At 37.4% G+C, this 23,799-nt stretch overlaps 2 protein-coding genes across 2 annotated transcripts; both read left to right on the top strand.

Annotated features, from left to right (window-relative positions):
• The first annotated feature begins 404 nt into the window (after positions 1–404).
• On the top strand, positions 405–12,205 carry LOC145768485 (parkin coregulated gene protein). Its single transcript, XM_082579988.1, has 5 exons — positions 405–540; positions 806–940; positions 1,400–1,571; positions 10,779–10,928; positions 11,876–12,205. The coding sequence occupies exons 1-5, from the start codon at positions 463–465 to the stop codon at positions 12,034–12,036; spliced, it is 696 nt and encodes a 231-aa protein (XP_082436114.1). The 5' UTR covers positions 405–462; the 3' UTR covers positions 12,037–12,205.
• On the top strand, positions 6,124–7,921 carry LOC145769708 (uncharacterized). Its single transcript, XM_082581385.1, has 5 exons — positions 6,124–6,233; positions 6,338–6,466; positions 6,594–6,897; positions 7,278–7,363; positions 7,521–7,921. Exons 2-5 carry the CDS (start codon positions 6,440–6,442, stop codon positions 7,785–7,787), a joined length of 684 nt encoding a protein of 227 aa, XP_082437511.1. The 5' UTR covers positions 6,124–6,233; positions 6,338–6,439; the 3' UTR covers positions 7,788–7,921.
• Positions 12,206–23,799: the final 11,594 nt, after the last annotated feature.

The following is a 23,799-nucleotide window of genomic DNA, read 5'->3' as shown; positions in this document are numbered from 1 at the left end:
GTAAATAGGTTTTAATTTTATAGTTGCAGTTGTCTGCATGATGTAGGCCTAGAGTTGTGATGTGGAACACTGAGAATGATGATTGTGTCTGAATTTTTTTTCTTCTAAAAATGGCAGCTTGACATCGTTCTATTAATCATGCTGAAACAGATACTGGAAAAGTCTCAGTTTTTGTGTTTTTCTCGTAAAAGTACGTTACGGTACCAGAACTCTCTTTGCGGCAGCTTTTAAAAGAAATTTTGTTTCTCTCCTTTGATTTTGAAAGTCTTTGTGTTTACTTTATTGCTTAAGAGATAACATCAAATGTTATGTTTATTAAAAGTGTTTTGAAACTTAGCATTAAGCAATACAGTTTCAAAATTATGTTGTAACAAACCCATTCCTTCTGTTTTGCTTCTAGAAATGCCATAAAAATTGGCTGTGTCTCTTTATCTTTAGACATAAAAGTTAGGTCTTCCAAAAATGTCTGCTGCTACTTGTCAAACACCCAGCCTACAGGCCAAAGGATTCACTTTAAAAGCGTATATGAAAAATACAAAAGTAAGCTTTTCTTATTTGTTATCATGCATCTAAGTTTTTTGTTTATTTCGACTTCACTCCAACAAGTTGCAATGGAACTATGAAAATTTACCTTATTGATTGCTCCTGTATAGAATTTAAAGTTTTTGCTTTGCTATTGTGTGAACAGAGAAATAAAAAAAAAAAATTGTACGCCGCTATTCAATGCAACCTATTTGACTTGTGTGTGAGCTTTCATTGAAGAGAACTTGAGATTGTGTTTTAATCCGAGAAACTTGTATAACAGGTTGTTGGGCCTCCATCAGCTGGGGCATTTCAGGAACGTCCTGCTAAGCCTACAGCCTTTCGAAAGTTTTATGAACGTGGAGATTTTCCAATTGCACTTGAGCATGACACCAAAGGAAATAGAATAGCATGGAAGGTACTGTATAAAATTTTAAATTTCTTTGCATGTTTGAAAAGCTTATAAAGTGTAAATGGTTTAGTGTTTCATGTTATCTGACGGTTAGATTTGTCATTTTTGTATTGCTTCAAACTCATAAAATGGTATGATGCACTGAAAATTATCTGATTAGCACGTTTACTGCCGGTGCTTATTTCGGCTCCATGGTTATTTTACCAGAAATAAGGAGCAATATAATTTAATGAAGGTTTTCACGTTTGTTGTGTTGTCGACTTACAGTGTTAAAAACGACTTTTATTTGAACAAAATGGTAGTTTTTGTTATAAAACTTCATTAAAAAAGAAACGAAACTACGACTTGGAAACTTTGCGTCGAAACAAAATTTTACTGAAATTTTATCAAAAATACCATTTTTCGAGCAATCAAATCGGCTGCGGGTGGACAATTTTATTCATGCGAAGCTAAACCGCTTTTCAGGTTGAAATCGAAAAACTAGACTACCATCACTACCTCCCTCTGTTATTTGACGGTTTGTGCGAAGTTGTACATCCGTACGAGTTCTTCGCTCGGCAAGGCGTCCACGATATGTTGGAGCATGGTGGATCAAAAATCCTTCCCGTTATTCCGCAACTAATTATTCCCATAAAAAGTGAGCAGCGTGAAACTGTGTTAACAAGATGTTAAGATATTGGCATCTTTATTTCTTTGCATACATTTGAAACTACAAAGTTTTCTTGTAGCTGGCCCTACCAAAAGCAGTTTATCGATGTAATGCAGTCATTTGTAAAATTGAAAAAAAAAGTGTTTACTCAGTGTACAGTGGTGCATTATGGCTGTTACTCTTCGAATTAAAATGTTATTTATGGTAGAGTCTTGTATTCTAGCACATGCATCCGATTAAAAACTAGTATTTTGTAGCAATGTCGAACATAGGCTAATACAACTTGCTAAACCTTAATAAAAAGTCATTACCGGTTTTCATTTTTTAGTAAAACCATATTTCCATTGCGAAATAAAAACACATCAAAATCGCATGCTTTCGGCTCGGGAAGGTTTATTGCTAAAAACCACAAAAGGATGTTAATTCCTAGCGAAATAGAACTTTTGATTCGGTGCATAGTAGGGTGCGGCTGACGCCCCGTAAAATTTAAAACTTGATTGTAGCAACCCTAACTTTTTTTTGGAAGTGAGGCTTGATGTACAAAGCTTAAATATGAAGTTTCAACAAAATTGAACTAGGTCTAGGGGGTCCAGATTGCAATCAAACTTTTATACGATTATCAATTTTCCCAAATTTCAATTTTGACATTAAATAGAGTGATTTATGCTTAAAAAAATTTGAGTGATTTTTATATGTTCATGTGATACCAGCTAATTTTTGTAAATCATTGCAAGTTATAGTTTTTATGCTGTGAACAGCAACTTAGGTTTCACTTAGAACCAGTGTGTCAATTTAGGGGTAATTTTGCATACTTTGTGCAACGGAATTACTGAAATTTTTGCAGAATTAGGGCAAACAAACAAATTTCAAAAATGGTGTCTTCGGATTGCAAATTTTTTGAATTAATACCCTGTTCAGAACAAACATAAATCAGTGTTTTATACTTTTAATGTCATTTACCACAGTCCACAGCGCTGTGTAGGCTTTAGCCATAATAAATTTAATATATAAGCACTCCTTTGTTGCTTTTTAGGTAAAATTTAGATATTACGAAGTGACATTCTAACATTTTTGTTTTAGTACTCTATGATACGTAATTACATATCATTTCACCACAGGTTTTCACCTTAAAAAGAATTACTTCACCCACATGATGCCTACACGCAGCCTAAAGTAAGGGGCGACCTATGTCTTCTTGAAGTTGCATACAAGCACCAGTTTTATGCCCTGTATTACAGCTTGTTGTGTCAAAAACAAGAGATGTAACAAAATCTTTGCAATGCCAATCTTTAAGCAACTGCATAGTAACTTTGGACACAAGTGCTCCAGCTGTTTCTGTTGAATGGGTTGGGATTATTGGAACACCCAACAATTTAATGCCACCGATGCCAGATATCAAAACTCGGATCCTTTCATCTTGCTTTTACTTGCTTGTTAAAGTCTCCAGAAGTTTTCCATCCCAATGTAAAGCACCAACAGCAGGTGGTGACCACACGGAGAGAATTTTTTCTGAAATATATTGCGCTGTTTCAACTCTGTATCTGTGTGACTGATGTAGGTGGAGATTTAGCTTTGAAGCATCTCCAGAACAGGCTTGAACCACAAAATGGATAGTTACAGATAAGGCAGTTGGTGTAATGCTGTTTCTGATTGCTGCAGAGACTAATCCTGGAAATTTCATTATGTCATGAGGAATGAAGATGGCTGTTCCTGTATTTGATCTTCTTTCATGAGAGTGTTTTTCCTCTATCTCACAAATCATTGAAGATGTGCATGGCTCGTTGTCCACATCATCCTCAGCTTCTAAATCAATAGCATTATTTATATCATTCACTCGGGCCTCCTCCTTTGCTACTCGTCTATCTTGCTGTTATCGCCTGGTAGTGATCTTTTTAACTTTTGCTTCTAACACTATCATTTCCAGCCATACTTGCTTCCTGGTTGCTTATATACTGATAAGGAATAGCATGTCTTCTTCATTGCTATTTTTGGGTCCACGTCTTTTAGGCGCAGACAGTTAGGCGCTGGTCTAATAGGCGCGCACACTGTGGCGTCTGGATATTTAGGTGCGGAGCACTGTGGCGCCCGGTCATTTAGGTGCTATTCCTAGTAAAGTTTGCAGATTGTATCAGCTTGGTAGGTAGGGCAATGCTTTTCACACAAAATATTATATTGAACAGAAAAATATATGGGTGAAGCTGCTTAAACCGGCAATGCTTTTCACACAAAATGTTATATTGAAGAGAAAATTATGTCATGGCTTCCGTGAGTGAAACTGCTTAAACCGGCAATGCTTTTCACATAAAATGTTATATTGAACAGAATAATATGTCATGGCTTCCGTGAGTGAAGTTGCTTAAACCGGCAATGATTTTCACATCAAATGTTATAAGTTGTTAAACAGAAAAATATGTTGTTTTTTTAATGCGCGTGTTCGGCATTTATTAGTTGTTAGTCCTGGCTTGCGTCGGCGAAAGCTTTATCAATAAATTATTCAAGTTTCTGAACGTGTCTGAGTTCACTTTTAGTTAAGTCAAATAATAACCACACTACACATCAGTAAAAAATATACCGTACCGTCCATAGGCTACGTAGCCTATATTCAAGTGGGTGGTAGGCTTGAGTGAAGAGTAACTTAGTTTTCCGTCAAAACCCCGACTAGGTTTAATAACGAGCAAAGTCTCACCATGATGCTTGCAACTTGTAGCCAAGGTGTAGCCTATATGCCCTGTAGAAATGTATTCATGTGAACAGTAGTAGAGCGTCTTACGCGTTCTCGTCACATGGCCAATCCATCCCGAGTAGAAGCAATTGCGAAAGATAACAGATCAAGTAAAGTTCCATCTGGCTGCAACTTGTGTTCAGGATGCATAGCAAATGTCCTGTAGAGATGTGCTAATATCAAGAGTAGTAGAGCGTTGTCTCGCACCTCATCTCCACACGATCTATCCGTCCCAAGTAGAAGTAATTAGTAAAGGTAACAGATTGCACAAAGCTGCGCCTTTATACCGGCAACTTCTACTCCAGAAGTACCGGTACGTGTCCTGTGGAGATCAGGTGGTCTACTGCTCTAATTGCCCTGCATATAAGCCGACATTGAGTCTGAGCACTGCATTTGTGCATAGAAAAGTTTGGTAATTTGCTACTCCAGAAGTACGTGTCCTGTGGAGATCAGGTAGTCTACTGCTACAATTGCCCTGCATATAAGCTCATGTTGGATCTGAGCACTTCATTTGCACCGAAAAGTTTGGTAAGTTTGCTACATCATAAAGCAAAGATTGATATGGCAGCTTCGACTATTTCAACTTCACGTAATCGTGAAAATATTGCTGCTGAGGGCTTCATGTATAGGCTACATTTGATAAAACGAGTGTCGATAAAACTAAGAAGTTTTGGCGTTGTGTTGGTCGAAACGAGGGATGCAAAGTTCGAATTCACACGGATACTACAACAAACGAGGTACGGTAATATGGCGTGGGCTACGTAGCCTAACTATTATTAAACAAAGTCTTATCGATGTTGCAATTTTCTCCCTAGAAATTGTTCTTCAAAAGGCACTGAAAGTTGATTGGTATCAACAAAGATATTTTAAGCTAAGCTGTAGGCTATCACTAAATAAATTGCTGTGAACATAGATTAGGGAACGTTCAAATATTACGTAACGCCTTCGAGGGGGAGGGGGGGTTTATGCAAAGCGTTACGTTAGCGTCACATCGGGGGGGAGGGGGTTCCTCGAGTACGGAATGGTAGTTTTTTGTGCTGAATTCGTAGTGAAAAAGCGTTACATGGGGGAGGGGGGGATTGAAAAAAGCGTTACATGGGGGAGGGGGGGTCAAAAATTCGGAAAAAAAAGCGTTACGTAATATTTGAACGTTCCCTTAGTCTATTAGCAAGAAGGCATGTTGCAATCGTAGGCTCAGAGGTGGGCAAAAAGTAGCGCCTCTACCGCTACTTTCAAAAAATTGCCCACCTCTGCGTAGGCTACAAGGCTTTCTAGTAGTAGCCTAGGCTACGGGATGCGAAATTGTCTTCTAGGAGTAGGCAGCGCTAAGTAATAGTGCATTCAGGTATGTTTTAACATAAATGCTTTTCTTGACTAGGTCAATAGTAAACCAGTGCTTGTGTGTTAAATGACTTTCAAAATATTTAAAAGCCCACAACTTTGATTAATTAATGCTATAATGTGCGCAAACTTGAGATGTCCAAAGCGATTAAACTACAGCCTGAAAAACTGTAGCCTACATTAAAAACTATTATCGTAGATAGATTTTCCTATTAATTCACATGTAAAATTTTTTTTACACGCAAATGAAAGTGGTTTTTATTCAAGCTGTAATTGGTCGAGTGATCTATCGGGCTACAGTGCACAGTTTGTGAGGTAAGTAAGCTTGCTCTCTAAAGCAATAGGCCCATAATTAATAGCTGATTACTTCATGTCCTAGGCGAATTGCCAACGCAGCTAGTTGTAAATCGTGTATTTTTAGAAGAAAACTTTTTACTGCACGACACGGGTGCCGCTACAGGAAGCCGGAGAATACTAGTTTTCGGAAGGGAAAGCAATCTGATATGGGCAAGCAACCCAATTGATGCTAATCACCTGGTTATGGATGGAACGTTTAGCATCACACCACCTCTGTACAACCAAGGCAGGTAAAAGTAAATTACGCCATTGTTATGTCAATGTTGCGTTGTCCAGAACATCAGATTTTGAAAAATCACATTTTTAAATCCTTACCCTTTTTATGATTTCATAGCTCTACGTGGTTCTTGTAAAGAGACAAGGTTGGGTGCTGCCTCTGCTGTACGCGTTACTACCTAATAAAAGCAGGCGGACTTACCAAGCTTTATTCGAAGTAATGCGCCATTTGATGCCAACACTAAACGTAAGTCCAATGAATTGCCTTATTGCAGCTTTTACTGATTTTTAAGTTACCGCTGGCTTTACGCTCATGCACAGTTGTAGACTGCAGTTGCAAATCTACGCTTAGACCTTATTGACGTCTTTTGTAGCCAATGAGAATTTCAATGGATTTCGAAACGGCGGCGTTCCAGGCAGCCAAGGACATATTTCCGTCAACGCAAATATTCGGGTGCTTGTATCATCTCACCCATAACATGCAAAAGCACCTCAACTCAATACCAGGAGCTATTCGACGTTACCGCAATGACTCCGAGTACGCGCTCCATTGCAAAACATTAGTGGCGGTGGCTTTCGTTCCAATTGCACGCGTGGAAGAAGCATTGACAGCTTTGGAAAATTACTTGCCGCAAGAATTGCACTTTCTGATCGATTGGTTGGAAGACAACTATGCAGGTGAGCATTGAGCTGCTTTAGGTAATTTATTGCATCTGTTTGTACTAAAATACATTTAGTTTAAGTTAACCTTTGTAAGGCTTTAATAAGCTAGTTACAAACTTAATTCTATGGAACATAAAATAGAATGACAATAAAAGGTGCGCTCATACTAAACATCATGCAACGCTTCCTAGCCACTGCACTTTAGTGTGAGTAGCAGACTCATCGAGTAAGCAGAGTCACGTAGTAATCAACCGGCCACAAGCACAGTAAAGGAAACACGCTAGCAATAATAGTAACGCAATAACAACGCAATTTTACGACACTGCTTCTTGAATTAGTCTAACTTACTTGATGCTACAGCTTAATTCACCGTAACCATTGCTTGCTTTGTTTAGGCCGACAACAAAACGGTGGCGGGAGACGAAACCCCATGTTTCCATTGGAAATGTGGAACGTTCACGACCGAGTGATTCATGACCAGGTAGGCTACACTGACCACTGAACCAGATATGATTCGCGGTTTAGGCACAGACTTATGCAGAAGAATGCGTCCTGCCTTGGTGTAGAGTAGCTTACGTCACTTTACAATTGGTTACTATGACTCATCATTCATATGGTAATGCAGTGTGGGTTTTTAGGATCGAACAAACAACCATGCCGAGGCCGCACACAGGAGAATCCAAAGTGAGCTGGGAATGGACCACCCAACACTTTGGAAATTGATCGACAGTTTGCGGAAGGTGCAAAAATCTCGTGATCTGGAGTACGAGCAAATGATTGCTGGATATGCTCCGCCAGCAAAGCGTAGAAAGTACAGAGATGCAGACGAAAGGCTGTTAACTTTGGTGAATCGCTTCATCGGGAGAAGTGGCGGCCCCAGTCAAACAATGTGGGAGTTTCTTTGAGGAGTGAGCCACAACTTCCACATGGGACCTTAACATTTCAAATTACCTTCTTTATGTTCATTGTGTTTTTTTATTTATTTGCAGTGTTTGATTGCGCATTTTCCGTATTTATTAATTGTTTAATAAAAATGTTCATCCTTCCACCTCGTGTAGCCTACCTTCTCAAACAAAAGAGCTTGCTGTGGGTTCTTTGCTGTAGCCTAGGCCTACTTGCAAAGTCAGGCACTGCGCACCAAAATTTTAACCACCCGCTTACGGTATGTTTTTTTTTACTGATGTTTAGTGTAGTTATTATTTGACTTAACTAAAAGTGAACTCAATAATGTTCGGAAGCTTGAATAATTTATTGATAAAGCTTTCACCAACGCAAACCTGGACTAACAACAAATAAATGCCGAACACACGTAATAAAACAACAATATACTTTTTTGTTCAATATAACATTTTGTGTGAAAAGCATTGCCGGTTTAAGCAGTTTCACTCACGGAAGCCATGATATAATTTTCTGGCAAGCTGATACAATCTGCAGACTGTACTAGGAATAGCACCTAAATGACCGGGCGCCACAGTGCTCCGCGCCTAAATATCCAGACGCCACAGTGTGCGCGCCTATTAGACCAGCGCCTAACTGTCTGCGCCTAAAAGACTTGCTCCCCTATTTTTTACCATGACATTGCGTGGCCAGAAAAGAAAGGTTTCGCTAAGCTTTTTCTGAAATTCCTGTACAGTACATTTTTAGGGGTTTGCCTTTGTTCAACCACAGACATATACAACCAAGAAACCACACGGCATTTAACATAATCCATTAAAATTGAACATAAACCACAAACGTTTTCGGCCATACACACGTTAGCCCTTATCAAGTACGGTAACAAAAAAATAACTGCTTATCATATCTACAATGAAAATGAATAAATGATCTAAACACGGAATAGAAAAACGAAATGCAAAATGAAACGGCAGAGCATAGGAGAAAGGCCTTTGTCTCTCTTAATCTTTATTTGAAATTCTTGCTTGTAAAAAGAAATTATTTTTCTGACATTTTTTGCTTTGCAACTGAAGAAATGTTAGCTCACAAGTAAAATGTAAAAACTTGCTCAACTGTACTGTAATTATCTGCCTTCCTGATAACCTTGTTTGGAGCTGGTATACAAGTCCCCCCCTCTCCCTCTTGGCAACTCATGACAAAGAGGAATTGACCAAAACATGTGGATTGAAGTGTGTGAACAGTAAAGCAAAGGTAAAGTAGTTTCACCCTATATGTTTGGTTGAGTCCTGTCTTTGTCATGAGTTACCAAGGGAGGGAGGGGGGACTTGTATACCAGCTCCCCTTGTTTGAATTAATTTGAAAATCACTTGCTTGTATGTTGGTAACTTGCTACGTTTTATATCTTGATCTGCTTTTGTGGGAATCGTAGCGAGTAGAACATCCCGAGGGTCATGTTGTGCATGAGAATACATAGCCTAGCAAACTTTTTTCGATTAAATTGCCTACCAACTGAATACAAACTACACGTATTGATTCTAATCTGCAATTGATAAATACGATTCTATGAATATTTCACCACATAGCGTACTAAATGTCTAAGGTAATTCACCATTCCTAAGTTGTCACGATTAAAATGGTTAGGAGCCTTGTCTTGATATAGGAGAAGTGCTCTGTAACGACTCCTTACATTTACCCTTATTCTGAACCTGGGAATAATGCCTTAGAAATGATCTGCACTTACATGACTGAAATTGGAGGTATTTGACTGAGCTAAATAGTGATAAGTCATTTTGAAGGTATTATGACATCACAGAGGCATGTTTTCACTTTTAGCGATTCACAAGGTAAAGCTGACAAGTAATGACCAGGAAGATTTCAGTCACTCACATTTAATAAAAGTTGTGTGTTGTACTAGTTAATACACAGACTATGTTCTACTGCTTCATACTTGCATTCTCCAGCAATTACATCAAGTATATTTTGCATTAGGTTACATTACTTCTCAAAATAGTGTTTGGTTGTCTGCTTGCAAAACCTCACTTGTTAAACAATAGTATGGAACATAATAATATTGTGTCAAACATTGCAACTGTGGAGCCTAGATGACCTTAAATACAGAATTTACCATGCTAAATGAAAGACTATGTAGCATTGTAAAACTACCCGATTATGGCGATTAAGCACCAAATTTCTTAATTTTCAATTCAAATCTGGACCCCCTAAACATTAATAGATTGGTCTTAAACTTCATAAATATTGTTTTTGTACCAAGTGTCACCTATAAAAAAAAGTTAGGGTGTTTTGCTTCAGGTCGGGGCATCAGCCGCACCCTAGACTGCATAGGCTATTAGGCTACCAGGCAACTTGCAACCTTTGACGAGCGACAACAATCCCAGTCAGTAAATCAGTTCTTTTTTACATTGATTGAACGTCTACAGACGTTGAATCAGTGTAAAAAAAAATGAATTTGCTGACTGGGATGCGAGCTACACCTTGTTTCGGTTCAACGCTTTAAGGATAGTCGCATCGTGTGATTGACCGCAGGTTTCTTGGTGATAACATCCACCCAGCGTAATAACAAGCGCTCTGAAGCCTCACTTGTATGTTATAGGGTGCATGCAAATTGTAGCCATTTTAATTATATTGCAGTGAATATTTGAATTAGATTTTGTAGTTAGAGAAATGAGATGTTCTGGCACAAACGATTTTGATTTACGAAAGTTATCGACCTCTTTTGTCATATTCTACGACTTTACTTAAACGGCTATTTTTTTTAAATTAAGTACTCACTTTCTATTAATGCATCTTGTTGACAAGCTGTTGCCCCCGTACCAACTTGTTTAACATATTGTACTATTTCGGTTGCCTTAAGCACGTCTAACATTCGCGTTTTGTCGCTTTTACCTTTTTCTACACTAGATCGTTGCTGTCTTGGCATATGTTGTTTTCACTGTGATGATCAGAAATAAAAACAAACTGAACCGAACTTTGTTGCCCGCCAGATGCGCTCAACACGAGGAACCGCTCAGTTATCTGCACCACGTTAAAAGTCCTTCAGCACCTCGTTGTATCCGGTGAGATGGTGGGGGAGGCCTTGGTACCGTACTACAGACAGATCTTACCCATTCTTAACATATTCAAGAATTCGAATCGTAAGTTTCTACAGCAATAATCTGATGCAGGCTTATCCCTATATATTCATAATATACAACAATAAATACGATCAAAACTACAAAAAATGCTCAACTCCAAGCGGAGCGAATATAGTAACTATATCTGTGGTAATAACTTATCATTTGAAGGTCTTAGCAAAGGTGTTGCACCGTACTTGAAACCAAGCGTAGGAGATTAGGTTCTCATGATACTAAGCCAGTGACGTTAATATAATTGCTTTTGTAGAATTAGGCTTTATTGGATTCTAAGTGTTGCCAGATGTAAATATTTTTTTATAGGACTTACATCAATTTTTTTTTTCAAGCAATTGGGCGAAAGTTTGTTCCTTTTTTAGATAGTTGGAGATGGCACAACAAAATAAGTTTCCCTTTCTGCTGCGTTTGTAAGTCTTGCGCTGTGCATTGTGCAATTAGCTAAGCAATAGATTACAATGTTAGATCGCCAGCTTGTAGAAGTGATGACAATGCTCAACGTCGCAAGACAAAATTTAACAGGCGATGATAACTCAAACATTACAGTTGATGTCCCGTTGACTGGTTTGCTACTATGATTTCTCAATTGAAGATCTAAGTTGAAGAACTACTTCTCCAAAATACGATTTTTGAGATAAAGCAACTTAAAGTTTTTTCAACGTTGTTGAATCTTTTATTTCTGCGCAAAGCGTGTGTTTTAGCCAAACTAAGCCGTTTTTTTTTTTAATTAATTGTTGTGCGGGGACAGACATTTACCATCGCACAACGCATTTTTGGCGATAACTCAATTTCTACAAAATGTGACTCAACTCGGTTTAAGACTTGACTGAGTGGACGGGAAGACAAGGAATCCAGTTTTTAGCAGACGGTCAGTAAAACCGATGTGCTGACTGGATGAGCATTGAGTAGTAAGTTGATGTGACACCATTACAACGACTTTCTATTTCTTAAAGTTAATTCTGGTGACGGCATCGACTACAGCCAGCAGAAGCGAGAAAATATCGGTGATCTAATCCAAGAAACTTTAGAAGCCTTTGAAAGACATGGCGGAGAAGATTCCTTCATCAACATCAAATACATGGTCCCAACTTACGAATCCTGCTTGCTCAACTAAGTCTGGTGTTACGCGGATTATTGACTTGGTTTGCATATTACTGCGTTTTTACGTCTATTTAACGTTTTATCTACAATAAGCTGTTTTAATTTGCATTCCGATATCGCTTTTTTATAACCTTGTTTTTATATTATATATGAGTTTAATAAAATTTCCCGCTAGCTGTTCATGCATGTGTCCAAATGCTTGGAATGAAGCATCTAACTTATGTGATTTCATGTCGTTTAAAACAACTGTTTATTAAGACCAAGATATGGATTTGCAGTAGACCTATCATTTAAACTATTTAAAGTCCAACATAGCACTTAGCTTTGAAACCAATGTTTGTATAAGCTAAGCCAAAAACTATACTGGTATACAAAAGTAAATTTTTTCACTAAGATTGAAAATGCATAATGTTTTATTCCATTTTTGTACTTATTTCGTCTTCAAGTTGTTTTTGCAGCACGCCACGTTGATAAAGTAGTTGCAACCTACTTCAAGGTTTCTTATTTTGCAAATATTACGTCAAACGTTTTGCGTATTGCAAACTTAATTAGATTATTTTTCAACTATTTTAGAAATAGAAATTGCAAGTTTCGCATTGTTTACGACTCGTGTTCCACTGAAGCGCTGTATTTAGAACGCTATTTATGTAGTTCGTTATCAAAGAAGAAGAAAAACACAATTCCGGCTAGTAAGTTTTCTTCTATGTGTAACAGGCTACCGTGTTTATAAACTTCGCTTACTCTGGCCAACTACTCAAGACTGGAATGAACGATTGGTTTGGGTGGTCCACTAAACCCCATCTCAAGAACCTAAACTTGTTTTCCAAAATAAAAATGTTCATTGTCAAAATTAAATTGCGTAAATTTCAACTGGCGCACAATTAACTTCGGTTCATGTAAAGCTGACAAACATAGATGTATTTTGCTCATTATCCTGCGAATCACTCGTTTGATTGGAGCCGCACTACTTAAGCCGAAGATTTCTTGGAACAACAGCTTCTTAATGAGGCCCAATTTTTAAAAACTTTGTTACTGTGCTTGCGTCTCGAAAAATCAAAACAGGTGAATTTTGTGAAATTAGCACTTGCAAAATAATAGACCTACTTTGCTTTTTCGTAGAAGTTTCTACACTTAACGCATTTTTTCGCTTTGCAGTGGTGCTTGGTTTCCCAGCCAGCAAATTGATTCTTTTTACATTAATTCAACGACTGCTGACGTTGAATCAATGCAAAGAACTGATTGTAGGTGCCTGGTATAGTTTTCACAGAAGATCCTTGTGATCCCAATTACTGTCACAATTGATAATTACTGTTTTGTTATTCACAAAATATTTTATTCGCTCGTTGGCAGGTGTATTATATTGGTACCCGGTCATTTGGTCGACAGGACGTTTGGTCGACAGACATTTGGTCGACAGGACGTTTGGTCGACAGGACGTTAGGTCGACAGAACGATTTATTTTAAGGTTAGGGTTAGTTAACTAACCATAACCTTAATCTAACCCTGACTCTAACCCTAACCCAAAAATGAATCGTTCTGTCGACCTAACGTCCTGTCGACCAAACGTCCTGTCGACCAAACGTCCTGTCGACCAAATGTCTGTCGACCAAACGACCGTGCACCATTATATTGGCCATGAACTATAGCTTGTATCTTGCGATGGATAGATTAGTTTCGTAAAATTGTTAAAATGTAACTGTGTTCAAACTGATTAAGTTGACAAAGATCTCAATATCTTTTTTAGTAGCCAACTTATTGATTAACTTACAAAATGCCCTCAATATTTTTAGAATAAAACAAATCTTGTAGAAGTCCGCCCCGTTAGCTCAGTGGTGAAAGACTTCGACTCAAGATCAAGCGGCCCTGGTTCGACTCTCGAGGTGTGCGCTTGAGCAACGCCTTTCAGGACTGCTTTCCATTCAGCGGCATCTAATCGAGTGAATAATTCCCGGCAATAACACTTCAACAATCGGAAAACTTCACTCTGTCAATCTCGATAACCGGGTCTGCGTCAAAAGCCTCTACAAGTATGCGAAACTACCAGGAATAACCTGTCAAGGCTTTGTCAGTCCGAGGATAAAGATTCAAAACCGACTTACATATATCGCTTTCCTTCATCGTGCTTGTTTTGTGTGTTTGTAAAAACTGAAAAGTATCATTTTGGTGTTGATTTTACTTCAGTGTTTGTGTTGCATTTTCATTTCTATTGGACTTGCCTTGTTCCTTAGCCTATATCTTTGGCTACCCCAAATCCAGTAAGTAAATCAACATTTTTTTCTTTAGAAGGGAACGCTTAGTACAACTGTTGGAGATAAGATATCCACTATTGTTAATTGAATAGGCTAACTTAATAAAACATAAAAAAACCTCTTAATCCTTTCCATAAATGTCACGTTGTTTAGCATTAGCTTAATATAATGTGAAATGTTTAATTCCTCAAAAGCAGTGGTTCCCAAACTATGGTGCCCGTACCACTAGTGGTACGTGGAAGTCCTTCGGGTAGTACGCAATAAACTTGCTTCTTGCAACAGTTAAAAAAAAAAGAATTTGCGCGAACTTTCAGATTACACAATGTGCATTATTGTGTCATACCTAATTTTATTTTGAGGGGATTCAAGCGTTTATGATGCAACACCTAGGTCAGTGGTTCTCAAACTTTTTCGTTGCGAGGCTTTTGAAAAAGTTTATTGCACTTGCGACGCACCCAGCAATAGGAATTTCAGTCATTTCTATTGATTTTTGTGAGTCTCCAGCCTTCATTTGTCTCGCGGCGAAATGAATTAGAATTGCGTTATTTTTCTTTTTTGGCAACACTAATGGAAAATGAAACCGGGCTGAGGCAAATATAATAAAGAAAAAAAATGAGCACCGCGTAAGCTTAGAGCAGTGAATCCCAACCAGGGTGCCGCGGTACCCTGGGATGCCAATTGCAATGCTCAAGGGTGCCGCGAGATATTGCAATACTGCGGCCCATTCTTTATTTTAACTTTAACCCGTTAAGTGTGGAATTTATTTTAACTCTAATCCACGGTAAGCCTTTGTTTTCTCGCCCAGGAAAAACAGCGCGAAAAAGATTTTGACTCGTTGCTGTTTTTTCCATAAAAACGTTTGAAACGCATCATTATTGCCAGGTTTCATGATTTTATTTTGCTTTTCACGGAGCACATAGTCAAATTGCAGTGATGGATTATCGCATTGTGTGACCCAGCACGATTATAAAATTGCACGATTGTTTGCGAACCATTATAAAATAGAAACTTTTGCATGAGGGATACCTGCGCATACAAACACGATACATAGCTAATTGAGAAAAGGCTAAGTTATGATTGATTTGTTCTTTATAGCCTACTTATGAATATATTTTGTGAATTGCTTTGCGATTACAATTGGGTCTCCAAAATAGTGGATTTTCCGTACAAACGAACATTAAAACTAAAAAACGAGAACGACTGCTTGTAGTCGAGGAAGAAATGTGGGTGGCTTTGTCGAATGTGCCTTGAGATATTAAGGGACTTTGTGCAAGAAGTCAAGCCCACTTTCACACTAGCTTTTGAATAAATACATTTTGTTACGCGCGTTATACTGTACAACTCATTCTGTGTTATTTCATACAAATATTTGAAATACAGAAATCTCATAAAATTGACCCAGTTTTGCCAGGGTGCCGCAAACTATTTATCACTTTGATAGGGTGCCGCAAGGTCAAAAAGGTTGGGAACCACTGGCTTAGAGCCTTAGATTATATCACTTTGTGAAGCGATGATTATTATCAAACTTTTTATTTGAAAAACATAATGCGAATTCACTTTGAAGTATGATTTTTTGGCACTTTTTAATTCCCCAAATTCTTGTATATCTTTTTTTCGAACGCAGAACAAAACGAAATGGCTTGGATTTCGAAACGACATTCTTCACTCGGTCTCCGAAGTTATTTTGAAACGAAATTAAGACAAGAAATTTCTTTTATAGTAATGCAGCCTATCCATTGGCCTTCTACTTATGCAACAACTTAGTTGTGTTTAGTCCAATACTTTTGTTTCGGAGGCCTGTAGCCTATGATGTGCTGAAATTCGTTAAATTTCCTTGTTGTTTATTGTATGTATTTTTGGAGATTTTCTCGATAATTGGTGGTGCGCGAACACTGTATGAAACTGCTGGATTGGCTACGCGAATAGAAAAAAATTGGGAATCACTGCTCAAAAGCATGGAAATTCTAAAATATTAAGAAAACACACAGCGCTGCTGGATTTCTTTGTTTTCACGTTTGTGTCTACATGTAAAAGAAGCCGTTGTTGTTTATAGTTGGGTGTGGATGTCAGTAGTCGCAGGTCTTCTAAAGATAAAATTCCATAACAAAATTGTAGGATGTAGGCTAGGCTATGTTTTAAAGGTTAATAGTTGTTTTGGTCCTGTTGCGTTGAAAAGGTTTATTTGACCATTACAAGCTATTTCACTTTGTAAATTTTCAATAGGTTCATAAGCCAATTGCGGTATACAGCAATAATTAAACATTTGCTTTTGTGGTGATAACCTTTTTGAAAGCAACCAAACATGCATTTTCTCTCGATAATTCAACATCTGCTGGGCTTTAGATGACAAGCAACAATTGTCTGCAATTAAGGTATCTTTTTACAGTTTCTATCTTAGGCTATTTGATAGAAAACTTTTTTGGTAGCTCATGTTTACTTGCATAAAATTAAATTTGCATAAACTCAAACAGCCGATAAAGTACAGTAGCTCAAACTGCTTGAAAGCTAATAAAGTTTGTAGGTTCATCAGAGCAGGGACGAAGCAGGTCACATGACCATACTGGGCCACTTCAATAGACGTAGCCTATAGGCACAGTGTTCTAGTTTCTCGAGTTTGGGTTATCCGTTGTTTCAAAATCCCTTTTCTGAAGCTTATGTAATAGGTGACTTGTAAATACCTCATTGATTCGACACCTTATAACTTTTTGATTTCTCTCATGGTTTTGACTTGAAATCATAAAGTTTTCCATTTCCTAGGATCTGCTTTCTTTCTTATAATTACCATTGCAGGTTTTCCGACGTGTTTTCACGTAGTTGGCGCTGTTTGTGCACTGTGCAGTGCAATAGCAATAACAACGACGTAACAGTAAAATGGCACAGCACGCAAAACAATTCCACTTGAACAAAAATATAATAGGTCTAATCAAATAAAGGTAACTTGCAAACTGCACCTTTCAATTAAATGATAACCAAAAGCTGCAGAGTGACCATGATGGTCTTTGAGGCTGATCAGATGCAGTAACAAAACTATAGTTTTAACAAAAAACAAAATTTCTTAAAATCAAAATCAACAAGCCGCAGCAGATTTAAGTTTAATCTTTAAAGCTCTTAACAATCACGATAAAGTAGGCTACACAAAGCCATAAACAACTCCACAAGGATTAATTGCGCTAGGCCTATAATGACCATCCTGGTAGCCCTACTTATTGAGAAGTATTTACAATGTGTTCCGGTTTATAAAATGAGTCAGATTTTTTTATCAAGTGGGATTTAGCTCCATATTTTAATCCCGATGTAGGTTATTTAGTGTTTGTTTATAGTTTAGCCAATATTGAGAAGCAAAATAATTAGGCTGTCATTATTTATTAAACTTTCAGTTTGGTTATTATGAAGATCTTTTGTTTCTTTTCATATGTCAGATAAATGCCTGTCATCTCTACAAAAAATGTCAATCGAGAAATAAGAAAAATTGATGTGTGGATGAAATCCAATAAACTTTCATTAAATTATAGTAAAACTACTTATATGATCCTCTGCAACAAAAAAAGTGCAGCAGAAAATTTTAGTCTGTCCATCAGTGGCCGATCCATCGAAAGGAAGAAAAGTATAAATTATCTAGGTGTAACTTTGGATGAGCGATTGACATGGGATAGTCATATTATTAATCTTAGAAAGCAGCTTGCAAAGGTCTGCGGCATAGCATTTAAGCTGAGATACATTGCCCCATTAACAATATTACAAACTTTATATTATGCTTTGTTTCAATCCAAGATCCAATACTCGATTATAAATTGGGGAAGAGCAAACTCTACATTGCTTGCTCCACTACAAGTGTTACAAAACAAGTTCATCCGATCCTGCTTATTTTTGCCGAGGTCAACAAATACAACTGTTCTTTGTCACCAATTTAATGTGCTCAGAATTGACGATATTATTAAATTAGAGACTGCAAAATTTATGTACAAATATGTGCACAAAATGCTGCTCCGGGCCTTTGCTGGCTGCTTTATTTTTGTAAACGAAATTCACCATCATAAAACCCATCAGAACCAAAAGAATGATTTATATTTGCCTTCTGCAACGTCAAACTCTGGTAAGAAGGTGCTATGTTTTAATGGAGTGAAACTATGGAATTAAATACCAAAAGAAATACAAGAAAAGTGTTATAATGCTTTCAAATTTAAATATAAATGTTTATTGAAGAATTTGTACTATGATCACTCCTGAAACATATCATCTGCTTATTTCTCTGCACAGTTTTTTTTTGCCCTGTGTTACTCCACTGTTAATGTATTATGTAAAGTGCTGGTATTGTGCTATATGTGTTAATGTTCTTAATTTTGGGTCTTTTGTTTAAATGTTTGGGTGTCAGCTGACTTTGGTGACCTTTTGGTCTTTCGCTGCCATCCTTGTTGTGCGAATTATTTGTGTTTTTGTATATTTTTGCTTTTTTTATTTTTCGCCAACAAATCAAAAATAAACTGAACTGAACTGAACTTTAAGTAATTTAAAAAATACAAAGTAGAAGTTTGTTGTTGTCTGTAAACATTGATGTGGAAATTTCTAGTCTATGTAGGCCTAAGGAGACCATTTTATTTCAAGGAATGGTTGGTTTTGAATCTTTACCTTCGGAATGATCAAGCCTTGATAGGTTGATCCTGGTAGTTTTGCGTAGCCTACTTGTAGAGGCTTTTGACGCAGGGCCGGTTACCAAGATTGACTGAGTGAAGTTTCGATTGTTGAAATGTTGTTGCCAGAAAATTATTCCATCCACTTGATGCCGCTGAATGGAGAGCATTCCTGAAACGCGTTTCTCAAGTGCACACCCCGATAGCCGAACCAGCGCTGCTAAATCTTGAGTCGAGCGCTTATCCACTGAGCTAGCTAACACTGGTTGTTGAGATAGCCTAGGGCTACTGTTGAAACTAACTGTAGTTGCTTGAAGTAAGACCTGGCGTTATCACAACATCACGCTCTCACAACTGTTTCCATGGATTTGTTTAAAAATTGATTGATATCAGGATATGTATTTTGAATGTACATGGAGTCCCATGAAACTATTTCGTGTTGTAGACTGTAGCCCAGTGGTTACCGACCTATGATGGATCGTGACCCAAAGTTGGGTTGTCTGAAAACAATTTTGGGCTGCTTGCTTTTTTCTTCAAACAAGAAAAATGTTTAGTATAAAGTAGTTGTTTGTATAATATATTGCAATAAAGTAAAATCCTACAAGAGAAGCTGGGTTTATCGATCGTTCTTATTTTGCAAGTAGACCTACCTCCTTTTATTCTTACTTCATGTTGTTTTTGGCCGGTGTAAAACGGTATCAACACGTATTGTTGCCATCATATTTTTTCTGCACGCCTTCAAAGAGAGATATCATGTTATGCTTGGGTCGCAAAATTTTATAAATTTCATTTTTTAGAAAATTTGGGTCGCTTCGAAAAAAGGTTGGGAACCACTGGTGTAGCCTATGCACAGTGTAAATAATTATGCAGAAAAATGTTTAGCCTGGCAGCGCCACCTGGCCGTTTGGCAGCTTAGAATCCAACAGTCAAAGGTGGGAGCTTTATTTGCTTTCTCAGCAAAATATACTTCGGTTTTCAATGTGCTAGTGAAAGAAAACCTGTGCTCAATTTTCCCGAGTGAGCTATGCTACCATCAAAGACAAAATGTATAGCACATGCTATAAATAAGTTCTACTTCTTATTTCACCTAATGTGGAAATAGGTAAACCAAATTAAAACAACTCAGTGCAGTAACAAGGTAGCTTCACTCATTTCAATCGTAAAATTGCTGTTCCTCCGACCACGTCTTTCGTGAGGAAATACAACTTACTGAAGCAAAGAGAAAAATTAGCGTTAGGTCTATATTTTTTGTCATTAACTTGCGCGGGTCAAAAAGTTAGTGTCTGCCAGCAATCTCATTTTTTTGGATCTCAATATTTACAGTACATTGTACATTTCGTTTGAAAATTTTGTGTCGTTGAAATTCTGGTGCCCTCCAAAAATTTTTTTTTGAACATCCGCTATCGATGCTGTTGTAACCTGTTTTGTTTTTTTAAATCGAAAAGAAGTGTCGTTTTCAACAAAAAGTTAAAAATCGAATTATTATTCATCTTCAAAAAAAATTATTTTGTTTTTTAGCAGCCTTTGATGGAGTTAATTTCGTTTCATTGCGATAGAAAATTTCTTCTTATATACTGCACCTCTGCTATCGAGGCCTACGTCACTTTAACTTGGAGATAAAAGAAACGTGGTCGGACATGCCTTTATTTACCCCATTCTGTTATTGAAAAGTGCTAAAACCGATCTGATATCTATTGTGTGATTCGATCACTCGATTGTCTTTCTGCTTAATTCGGCAACGTCCAAATCAAGAAGGTTTTTCATCCCTCTCAAACGTTTGAAACACTATACCCGTTTGTGTTTAACAAACCTGAACGATAACACCAAGTTTCTATTGTAATGTAATTATCATTGACCAACCATAAACTGGATACATTTTATTCAAGAATTGTTTCTGACTGATGACAGGCAACTTCAGTTTTGCAAGCAAAGATATTCCTACCTGTTTTTAGAAAAACGACAGATTGGAGAAATTTTCAGATACCAGGCTAATGTTCAGGTTAATGCCTTATCAATGGCAATAGTTAAAGCAGCTTGACTTTTCAATACATTTTTCTTCGTAGCAACAATGTGAAAATGAAAAAGTTCCTGAACCAACAAGTTTTTTCTCATATATTTGTGTAGCATTAAAATGCATTTTTGAATTTTTTTTCTTCTAAACGATTCAAAATAATTATTGTCGTATCATAAATTCTTTCAAAAATTGCAATAAAAAATTTAAAAAATTTCATTGTCTCCCCATATTGAAACGAAAAATGTACACAAAATTATCATCTACTGCACTTTTTGTTGAATCAGCGTCGCCTAGGCCACGTCATGTAGGTTAGTTGAGGATGTATTTTTCAGGGTCTCAAATTCAAGGTGAAGGATTGACAAGTCGGAAATGAAACGTAAAGGCATTCAGAACTTTTTGACAATTTGGCGGTATAGCGTTGACTTTGACAGAGACATCTTTTGGACCTTGAATGATTTTTGGGCCTGGAACCTCTCCAGGGTACCCGGGAAAGTTGAAACCACCTTCATGAATTATACAGTATATAGTGTATTCGTGTCGATTCTATTTTACATAATGCATTGAGCACTTCTGCTTTTTTGAGAGACTTGCATAATTTTTTGATAGTTTGACTTGTATTTGGCCTCCATTGGTTTTCGAAAAGTATTTTTTCGGTATTTTGCTTTAGTAGCCGAGGTAAGGTATTGTGGTACCGGGCCTAAATTAGCCTCGCAACGATTGTGCATCTGGTGATAGGCCTATACTAAACAGTCTTAATTCGAAAACAAAAGACACAAAAGACTTTTTAACCAAAAACAAATGTATTAAAAACTTTATAAAATCAGATCTCGTTACAAATATGCCAAGCTTGACATGTCAAAATTACAGTGAGTAGTCCCAATGAACGTTAGAAACCGCAGCTGACTAAAATAGATCCTATTATGGTTCCACGGCTCAACTCACAAAAATAAGCCGACTGCCATTAAGTTACAGGGTATAGAACTATGTAAACATTGCAAGCAAACAATGGTTTAAATCTTCGTATAGTTCCTGCTTATCAAGCCCACATCGGGTATGGACGATTTTTGGGGTTATTGAACGGGTGGGCATATAAGGAGGAGACGAATTGTATTTCAGAAATGAATGGGAGTACTTCCGGACCGTACTAAATTGGGCTTGATGTGCAGGTGGGCTTTTTAACCATGGGCTTAATACGCGGGGACTACTGTATCAGGTTTATTTTTTATCAAATACTAGTACAATATAATGATCAATGTGTGTTATGTCCACTTAAAGTTATTATGATGAGTCTGCTGGCCTATTCAACAAACGCGTATGGCGCACACCGTGGTATGAAATTGTTACATTTCGAAAAAGCAAAGTTTATCAGCAAATGTTCAGTAAATTGACATCACTTTAGCGTTGTTAAACAAGAAAGCGATGTAAGGGTATAATTCACAGGAGAGGTTTTCTGCGATACAGCACTACAATGAACTGACCAAACAATGGCTTTCTGTTTTCAATCACTCGTCTTGAATTGTGCTCAAACAAGGCTGCAATGATGTCACAAAGACGTGTAAATTGTGCAACCAAAGTTGAACCTGTTGAAAGATTCTGTGGAAAGGTTAAGGTTGCCTATTATGTAGCCTTGCACAGAGCTTTTATCTGGTAGATATGTGTAGAACTGTAGCCTGTGCTGTTCAATGACTTCATTTACAACAAATCTAAGAACGTTTACGTCGATTTAACATCTACAAATGTTACAACAACAAATTGTTAAGTTTTTAACAATTAGCGTTTGTTCTAACAGATAAGGTTAGGACAGGTGAAGTGGTGCTAAAGAGTGGATCGATTTGTAATTGAGTATAAATTATAGTCAGTCAATGGTAGTATGCGCATTAATTATATTTGAATTATTTTTGAAAAGTACCATTGGACGTATGGCTGAATGCAGCAGTGTAGATGAGGTGGCAATTGAAAACGGAGAACAACAACTTGATGGGCTAAACGTCACATCAGAAATTGTAAAAGAAGATGAAGAAAACTGTTTGCTGTGGGACAGCTTTCTAGTAGATTCCATAGATAGAAGAGCTGCAAAAGCGTTAAATTTACCCAGCGTCGAAGAATTGCTACCTCGTCGCCAGCTGCACGCCAGTCGTAGAACTCTGCTCAACAGCAGTAAGTAGACTTGCTGTAACAACGCAAATGCTTGTGTTGTGCTTGTGCATTGCTAGCAACAAATAAAGCAAGCAACAAATAAATTAAGCTTGCGGCGCTTTGTATTGAAATGATTGTAGTCTATATATATATATATATATATATATATATCATTTTTTTATTGAAACCTGTGAATGATTTGCAACATTAAAGCGAAGTCCGGAGGTAGAAATGAAGTTGTTGGCAAAGGTATTGCACCGTAGCAGCAGCGGAGTGTGAAATGAAGTACTACTTGACTTGAATTTTGCAAAAAAAAATGCAAATTTTGCAATGCACAGCCGTTATAGGCGACAAGCTAACACTTTGTGCATTTGACGCTAGATTTATGTCAGCTTTGTTTGTTTCTCCGCCTTGCTAATGGAAAACAATCTGCTGTGTCCACATTTTTTTTAAATCCAATGCTACTTGCAGCGTATAAATGAATAAGCGCTTTATCATCATTGTAGGCCGGCCACAGTCACGCACTGAATCACTGATTGGTGTTATTTACTCTTCCATGGCTTCTGACATCAGATCTGCCGCATGCTCAGTGAGTCCCTCTCCAAACCGACTACACAGTGGGAGATCTTCTGCTTGTGCTTCTTTTCCAGGTTGGTTATGATTACAAAATTTCAATTGTTATTTCCTGTTTAAAAGTGTTTGCGATAACAGGCTTGCATTTTTAACGGTAGACCTATCGATCAGTCACT

Source organism: Aplidium turbinatum, chromosome 4, assembly GCF_918807975.1.
Source record: "Aplidium turbinatum chromosome 4, kaAplTurb1.1, whole genome shotgun sequence".
In the NCBI taxonomy this organism is placed as follows: domain Eukaryota; kingdom Metazoa; phylum Chordata; class Ascidiacea; order Aplousobranchia; family Polyclinidae; genus Aplidium; species Aplidium turbinatum.
This window is presented reverse-complemented; position numbering and strand designations above follow the sequence as displayed.